General features: G+C 32.0%; 2 protein-coding genes across 3 annotated transcripts; one reads left to right on the top strand and one right to left on the bottom strand.

Moving 5' to 3' along the window:
* The first annotated feature begins 284 nt into the window (after positions 1-284).
* On the top strand, positions 285-3,387 carry LOC107955721 (kinesin-like protein KIN-13A). The gene is made up of 9 exons (XM_041101071.1): positions 285-712; positions 857-916; positions 992-1,080; positions 1,172-1,441; positions 1,529-1,648; positions 1,778-1,879; positions 2,013-2,090; positions 2,230-2,311; positions 3,067-3,387. Exons 4-9 carry the CDS (start codon positions 1,238-1,240, stop codon positions 3,126-3,128), a joined length of 648 nt encoding a protein of 215 aa, XP_040957005.1. The 5' UTR covers positions 285-712; positions 857-916; positions 992-1,080; positions 1,172-1,237; the 3' UTR covers positions 3,129-3,387.
* A 2,717-nt stretch (positions 3,388-6,104) lies between these two features.
* LOC121220963 (putative cyclin-D6-1) lies at positions 6,105-8,138 on the bottom strand. Of its 2 annotated transcripts, none has more exons than XM_041101061.1 (6): positions 7,747-8,138; positions 7,555-7,644; positions 7,382-7,477; positions 7,099-7,300; positions 6,876-7,009; positions 6,105-6,712 (listed from the first exon to the last, which is right to left on the bottom strand). In XM_041101061.1, the coding sequence occupies exons 1-6, from the start codon at positions 7,924-7,926 to the stop codon at positions 6,599-6,601; spliced, it is 816 nt and encodes a 271-aa protein (XP_040956995.1). In that variant the 5' UTR covers positions 7,927-8,138; the 3' UTR covers positions 6,105-6,598. The 2 variants fall into 2 exon arrangements, with proteins under 2 accessions (XP_040956995.1, XP_040956998.1); XM_041101064.1 differs by having other exon boundaries at positions 7,564-7,644.
* Positions 8,139-8,633: the final 495 nt, after the last annotated feature.

The raw sequence follows: 8,633 nt of genomic DNA, 5'->3' as shown, positions 1-8,633 counted from the left end.
TATATTATATTAGATCATAATTAAAAAAAAAATTATATTATATCATTTTAAAGTTAATAATAAAAAATAAAACAAAATAAACAAAATGAAATAAGAAAAAAAATCAAAAAAGTAAAAAAAATAAAAAGATAAAATTTATTAAGGAACAAAATAAAAAAGGAACAAAATAAAAAAGTAAAAAAAAAAAAGAAATATGTAAATAAAAGAAAAAAAACAAAAGAAATATGAAAATAAAAGAAAAAGAAAATAAAAAGGTGTCAGAAGGCAGAAAAGTGGTGGCGCCATTTAGAATGGCTCCACCTGAAAATGATAATTTTTTTTTAAGTCTCTCATTTTTTCCAAAACTTTAACACTATGTTTGGTTGGGTGTATTGGCATAGCCAATACCCCCCAATCGGTGGGCTCCACTTATTACGCCTCTAATCCGTTGTTTGGTTCAATGTATTGCTATTACGGGGCTAAACCATTACTGATCTAATCGGTGAAATTCACCGATTTCTAATCCCTTCTTTGAGCTCAGTTTAGGCGCTCCTTCAGTTTTGGTCCCTGTTTTACCCTCCCCATTCCTGCTTCTGTTTTACCCAAAATCCACGTCTTCTGTTTCTTCCTTCTAGCTTTCTTCTCCACTCTCATCGCCTCTTCTCCTTCTCTTTTTTACCTCTCTTTTTTATATAGGTTTTTTTTCACGTGTGGTGGGCATGGCATGGCACTGGTATTTATATACAAATAATCTTAATTTTTCCCTCTATTTGATTTCAGTTCTCATCGATTTTTTTTAATTTCTTGAGAGAAAAAGAAAATAAATTAAATAAAATCAAACACTATTTTCTGCTTTATAATTTGATTTCTCTCTCAGATCTGTTCGTAGATCTTCAATCGCCGTCTTCCTTTTGTCTTTTTTTTTCAACATTATCTGGTAATTTTATTTTTTTTCTACTATTTTTTATATAATTTTAATGCGTGAATTTGAGTAATTTTTTTTCTTGGATAGGTTTAAGAAATTTGCACGAATTATTGGAAATTGCATTTTCGAAGAAATACATTTACATCTTCTTCGAATTTTTGGATTTTCTCCACCTCGTAAGTAATTTTTTAGTTATATTATTATTTTCTTTGTATTGCTGTTGTTGTTATTATTATTTCTGAAATTTGATCTCTTTTCTTATGGTAGCGTTGATAAACAAACTTTAAAAAATTGGCTCCGCAAAGGCGATCGCAGCGCCACACGGGTGGCCAGATGCAGCAAAGCAAAGCTGCTGCGACGGCGTTTTACAATCACGCTGGAGGCGGCGGGTCCTTCAACAATGCTGGTCCCGCCGGCGGAGATGCTGGTGATGCTGTTATGGCACGGTGGTTGCAATCTACTGGATTGCAGCATCTGGCTTTTCCCTTGACTTCTACAGGCATTGACCAACGCCTCCTTCCTAATCTACTCATGCAGGTACTGTTGTTCCGCTTTTAATTTACCACATGTATTTTATTTGTTTATGTTTCTATTGTTTCTATGATTATATGCAATTTGATTTAGGTTAATGTACTTTTAATTGCAAAAGAGCAAAGTAGTGCAGATGCCTCTGCTTCGTCATTCATTGCCAATGAAAAAGAGATCAGTACAAGGGAAAATAATGTTGCTAAGATTAAAGTTATGGTATGTTCTGTCACTGTGTTTTATATTATCTGGGCTGGAACAATTGATGCGTGCTCGTAGCACAGTCTTCTATGGCTTAATTTTCAAGTTTCCTATGAAGCTTAATTTTTTTCTTGCACATGGTACAAGGTACGTAAAAGACCATTAAACAAGAAAGAAATTTCTCAGAAGGAGGATGATATAGTAACTGTAAATGAGAATGTTTTAACGGTCCATGAACCCAAGCTAAAGGTTTGTCCCTTATTCACAAAAGTTAATGTGAGGTTACTATGTGTTGTTGAGATGAATTTTTTAGAATTATTGGTGCTTGTTTGATATGTCATCTCTTCTCATGCTTATATCTGCTTTGGTTGTTATATGAAAGGTGGACTTGACAGCATACGTAGAGAAGCATGAATTCTGTTTTGATGCTGTTCTGGATGAGCATGTTACTAATGATGAGGTAATGCTTGGTTAAAAATTAATGCCTTGTTGCCATCTAAACATAGTTCCTGAATAACATTGAGTAGATTATGACCAATTTGTTTAGTGTTTTGCTAGAGCCAAAGATTGATTTTTCCCCCTCTTGTTCGCTTCAACAGGTTTATCGTGTTACTGTTAAGCCAATTATTCCCATAATTTTTCAGCGAACAAAAGCCACTTGTTTTGCATATGGGCAAACAGGTACGCACAGTTTCAGACTTTTCTTCCTGAATGTCATGTGTGCTATATATGTTATTTTCTGCTTTTGTATGCTTGAAGCACTAATAATGTTAGAAGGAAATATTTTTGAATCTCAAAGCTTACATGCATCTTGGATGGTGTATAGCCATCTATTCCTTTCAGTTTCTTCTAAATATAGCTTTTTCGTGAATATTAAAGTGGTAGTTTTTGAATCATTGTAAATCCTCAGAACTTCATAGTGAATTAGTTTTGGCTGTTAAATGTGTAAACTTCCTTTTAGCGTCAATCTTATTTTATATTCCATCAATTTACATTTACTCTTGCGCCCTTATGCCTTACCAGGAATGGTTGCTTTGGTTTAGAAACATTGCCAGACCCCAAATTCAAAGAGTCATGAAGAAATTAGATTCTAGTTGGAACCATAGTTTTTTGTAAATTGATGTACATGATATTTTAAACAGAATGGAGGAAACTATTTGGAAGATTTAGAATTATTAGTAGAAAATTGATGCATATGATTGGGTTTCAGAATTTCGAGACTGATGAGAGAATTAGTGCTAAAAGAACTAGTTTCTGTAAAAGAGAAGAAAGCTCTGTTGTAAACTAAAGAAATCACATTAGCCTAAGACATGATAGTCATTTTCTTATTTTCCTTGGTTTATAGTCTTTTGTTTCACATCTCCTTGTTTTTGCAGTTCATGGTTCTGTGGTATTGTTGCTAATTTCCAGTTCACGGAATATATTTTTTATTTCAGGTAGTGGTAAGACGTTCACAATGCAGCCATTACCTCTTAGAGCTGGCACAAGACCTTATTAGATTCTTGCATCAGCCAGTTTATCACAGTCAGAGATTTAAATTGTGGCTTAGCTATTTTGAGATATATGATGGAAAACTCTTTGACCTTTTGAGTGATAGAAAGTAATTCCCTTTTCTTTCCTTGCTTATTTATTTATGCATGTCCATGTGTGTTATAAATCAATTTTTTTCTTAAAAGCACTTGATTGAGTATGATGTGTAATCAATTTTAATTATCTTCTGGTTTGACCTTCTATTATGTATCAAGCCATTTGCCCTTCACGCATTCTCTCTTTCAATATGTATTCTGGTATAAATGTGCATGCACATACATATTCGAATTTTTTAAAATTGGAACATTAGATATAATCAACTAAAGAACTTGATTAAAAAACAAATATTCAATATATTAAAATTGGATCTGTAGATATAATACAATGAATAAATTGTAAGGTGATTAAAATTGAATGAATAAATTAGAAAAATTTTATTAAAAATAAAACTAATTAAATGTGTATATTCATATACACCGCATTAATTAAAAATATTTTTAAATAATTAAAATAAAAAATATTATTTTAATAATATTACATATATATCGACTTTTGAACCAGTGGCAACTACTTCAGTACAAAATAAAAAAGGTAATTAATAAGCAGACTCATTCATAATTTTTTCCCCACAGAATGAATGATGTTATTTGCAAACAAAAGCAACCTCAAAAATCTTCTCCCAAATTTTTTTTGCCATTGATATAAATATAAACCGGTTAATGTGGTATATTAATATATAAAAGGAAATGAGTATATAAATTCATATAAGAATATTGATTATTAAGAATTTTATAAAATTATATATTTTAATTATAATATATTTAATAATAATTATGTTAAAATATGATTAAATTATTTATTATTGATATTAATAATCTTATTAAAATTTAATAACAATAACAATAATTATTTACCTAAACAAATTTATGCTAAGGGTATTCTAGTCATTTTAGTTTTTTCCATTATGCTATTACACCTCTATTCCATTCAACCAAACACAAGATTACTATTACGCCTCTATTCCATTACATTCAACCAAACAGTTGATTTGCTATTACACCTCTATTTCATTACACCTCTAATCCAATACACCTCTAATCCAATACAGCGAACCAAACGTGCCCTAAGTATTTTTCTAGTATTTTATATTGGTGGCGCCATTCAACATAGCTCCACTAAAAAATAATTTTTTAACACCCCTTATTGACGTGGCACTGTGATGACGCCATATCATATGGCTCCACCATTTTTTACTGTAAAAAAACGAATTATTTTTATATTTAATTAAAAAAATAAATTAATTATTAAAATAATTTTTTTGAGTTAGTTTAATAAAAAAACCAACGAGCACACATAGAGCTAGCTGTGTCAGCAGATTTTCATTTATCAAGTCATGACGAACATAATTTTCATGATAACATTCAATATAGTACCGGGGCTTTAGGATTTGCCTTTCTCTCTCTCTCTCTCTCTCTAGCGGCTTCCATGTGACTGTTCTCAGTCCGCCGACTGTTGAGTATGTGGAAATTTGCAGGTTCTTCAAATATCACACACACTAACATAGGACTAGCCGCCACCCTTTGATTCCAACAACACATTCCGAGAATCTTTTTCGTACACATTTCTTAACTTTATATAGGAATAAGAAAATTTAAATAAATTGTGTGTCACATAACTACATTCTGCTTATATAAATTATTAATTTATTATAAAATGAATACACATGCAATATAAAAGTTTAATATATAAACAGGAGACAGACTACTTTTTGACTATTAATTCATATAAGCAATGGGACATTTGACAAAGACACAACACAGACCTCCCATTGATTTATCTTTGCAAAACAAAGAAAAATAGAAAACCATTCTTTTGATTTGTAAAAATTGCTAAAATGTCCATTATATCTTTGAATCTTATAATTCTTAAATAAATAAAATCATTATTTATTATCTTCATACCATCTCTAAGACCCCAAAATCCATGTATTTCTCCATGTTTTGGGTTTAGAGAGCTTAACATGTTGAGTAATCAATAGTATTAGAGTTATGGTCTCCCTGGGTAAGCGAGATGTAATTACTATTTTTCCTCTTCAGTTTATATTCATTGAAATTAAAATAATATTGATTGAATCTTAATTTAATTGTCAATACAAAAGGATGTGGGGTTGAGCGTAGATTTGGTCTTATTTAAAATTAAGTACTCTCACAATTAAATTAAACTATCACTATACTTAACACATGTTAGTATGACATTTAAATAGTGATGTTTAAAAATTCTTACTTTTTTTCTCATGAAAAAGAAAATCAGTTTTCTTTTATCTCGATTTCATCTTGGAATGAAAGAACAAAGACGAAATGAAAAAGTGTTGGAGATAAAACGAAAATGGAACACGAGAAAGAGCATGTCCGACTTTATTACAAGATAAAATCGAAAGGATATAAAATGAGGTTGATGATACCTTTGAACTTTTGAGCTAACATTCAATTCCAAGACTGCTGCAGATAGCAACGTAACTCTGTCATCAAACGCAGATCGACAGCGGCTTCAGCCTTATCTCTGGATTCTATGTCTCCACCCAAATCATATATTTTACCATAGAGATTTTGACAGCTATGTTGTGTTATTTATGGGAGTTGAATTTTTCATGGAACTTTTTGCATATTTGGAAAAGTATATAAAATACAGAAGGTCTAAATGAATGTCGATTTACTTGTAAATTAAATAATGTGTTTGCACCCAATAACTTTCAATCCTAATTAATACAAGTTCATTTTCAATGAAAATGGGTGTTGATTTCTACTGGCTTTGAGTTTCTAAGCCTTCAACCTCTCCAAAACCATACTTTAATCCCCAACAGTATAGGACATAACTTTTCGCTAAGAACATGAAACATCAAATACTTTGATAGTACGGTAAGAAAGTTTTAGAAGAACATTCATTCTAAATCATTCAAAGTTGGAACTTTATTCATTAGAACAAATTAATCTGCTAAAAATACAATATTAATATTGTTGTGTAAGTGCTGTCACTATTATTGTTCTGCCATAAACTAAGAAGAGACAACCACTGAAACACCAAAAGACAAAGTCATGTTTAATTTGTCTTTGTTTGGACTTTGGAGCCTAAAAGCCGAAAAGACGAGTAACAGAAAAAGAACCAAAAAAGAAGCAAAACTTGATATTGGGTTTGCCTCCTTCCAATTCTAGCAAACAAAGAGATTGGATTGGCGATAGCAAGACACGTAGCCATGAACGAAACATCAAATTCATTAGTTATTTGAAGGAGTGGTAGGTTTGGTATGGTCACTCCTAAAATGGTCCATGGATTAGAACCCTTTTTGATACAGGGCAATCAACAGTTTTGATAATGGTTCCGTAATCATTAATTTTTCTTCTCTTCATGTCTCCCTTTGTTCTGGGAGTAACGGTGGTAATTTCACTCGCTGAACTGGAAATATATATGCTGGTAAATATGCTGGTAATCCCATATTGATTCACTGCCCTCCATCGCTATCTCTTCCACCCAATTGGTGCATTTTACCAGGTTTTCCTGCAAACACATTGGTTAATCTCATAAATACATGTTTAAAGCTTATTGGCTATTGCACTGCATTAATACTAAAAAGAAAGTTAGAATAATAAGTTTGTTGGTTGGCTTTTAATGCGTGGTAAACGTTAATAGCTGGAGAGAAAGAGCAAGAACATTAGATTACCTTATTTACATATGAACAGCTGAAAATTGCTTTCTTAAAGCTGGGAAATTGCTTCCCATCAAAGATTTGATGGGAAGCTGAGAGGACTGCCGATGCTGCAATTGTTGATGGCTTGAACTCTAAAAGCTTTGTATCTGTTAGTGACACCCAAAATATTGAGAGAAGGAAATTAATGTGGTGATAGAAGTATTTTTGGCAAAACTTCAGTGAACTATGGACATACCAAGTTGAGCTTTGAAGATGATTTCAACAGCTCGAGCTTTGAGAGCTTGCTTTAATGGAGGGTCTTTGACTTTGAACAATGAAATGAAAAAGGAGACGAAAGAGAATGGAGTAATTGAACGCATTCGCCATTTTAATGCTCCCAGGATTAGATATTCCATTCGCTCTACTGTTTGTGCATCAAACATGAAACCTCGATCGCCCTATATAACACAGAAAATGGTTTAGACTTATTCTACAATGTTTTTTCAGTCATCTACGTCGGTCCATATATACGAATATACCTGAAAGTCGGCGAGAGAGAAGTCTGTTTTCATCATCTTGGCAGCTAAAGAGACGCAAGAGATTGCAACAAGCCTCAGAACCCATGTATTAGGTTGCTGCAGCATCAAGGTTCGGTCATAGATTTGTTAGTTTCGCAGCTTTATGAAGTTAATAAACGTGGGCTAAGGATTACATTTTTTACCGCTACTCCTTGGCTTGATAAGAACCGGTCAAGATAAGTGATAGCAAGATACGGTAAAAAGGGGCCGAATTTGCAAGAAAGCTGTAACAAAAAAACAAATCCAGCATGAGTGAAATTAACATAAAGACAGCTAACTCTTGTTCCCGGAAGTTTAAGTAGGTTGTTGGATATTTAGTTACATACCTGTGAGATTGAAGAGATGGCTTCTCGTCTGACAGAAATATCAAGATGTGTAGCTTTGAGAGTGTTGATGTAATAGAGTGTGGGCATATGATGAGATTCAAGCAGGAAGAGGGAAGGGGTAGAAGCAGTAGGGAACAAGTCGTTCAAGTTTGATAAAGGGTTTTCAAGATCCAACTCCATTAATCGGTTGATGTTATTATAGTGTTTAAAGGTCAAACTTTAGTGGCTTTGAAGAGAGACCACTGCAGCATCTATATATGCTATTACATCGTTAAAAGAGAAGTGCAATGATACGAGGGACAAGGAAAGAGAGAGAGTTTACTGTTCCTTTTTCCTCTTTTTCTTTCTCGAAAGATGGACTCCTTGAAAAGTCTCTATTTGTTATATTCAATAAAATGGCTTGTCCAAATCCTTCTCGCTCAATAATCTCAAATATTTTGGTTTCCTGCCTTTCAATTGTCAATATCTAAGGACAGTCCATTGCTATAATTTCAATAAATTTCTAGTCTTTACGTTGTTTGCAAATTAGATTTGGATTATGTTTGTTTTACCGGTTCTAGGTTTATTTATTAAATGCACATAAAATATCACAATAATTTTTCTATATATTATGACTAATTGGTGATTTCCTTAATTTTTTCAATTAAAATTTGTAACTACTCAAAAATTAGTGGTATCGAAAAATGTGATTTTGAGATCTCATTTTTATAAATCGGGCTCATAAATATTAGATTAAAATATTTACGGAGTTAGTATAAAATAATATTGAAGTTTGATCCTTCATTTTTATCTATTAATTACTTAATTAAAGTACAATAATTAAATTGTAAAAAACTTATTGCTATAAGTTTTAAATTGACTAAAGATTTAAGGACTTAAATTACAAT

This window comes from Gossypium hirsutum, chromosome A03, assembly GCF_007990345.1.
Source record: "Gossypium hirsutum isolate 1008001.06 chromosome A03, Gossypium_hirsutum_v2.1, whole genome shotgun sequence".
Classification (NCBI taxonomy): domain Eukaryota; kingdom Viridiplantae; phylum Streptophyta; class Magnoliopsida; order Malvales; family Malvaceae; genus Gossypium; species Gossypium hirsutum.
The sequence above is the reverse complement of the archived record's forward strand: the minus strand, read 5'-3'. Positions and strand labels throughout refer to the sequence as shown.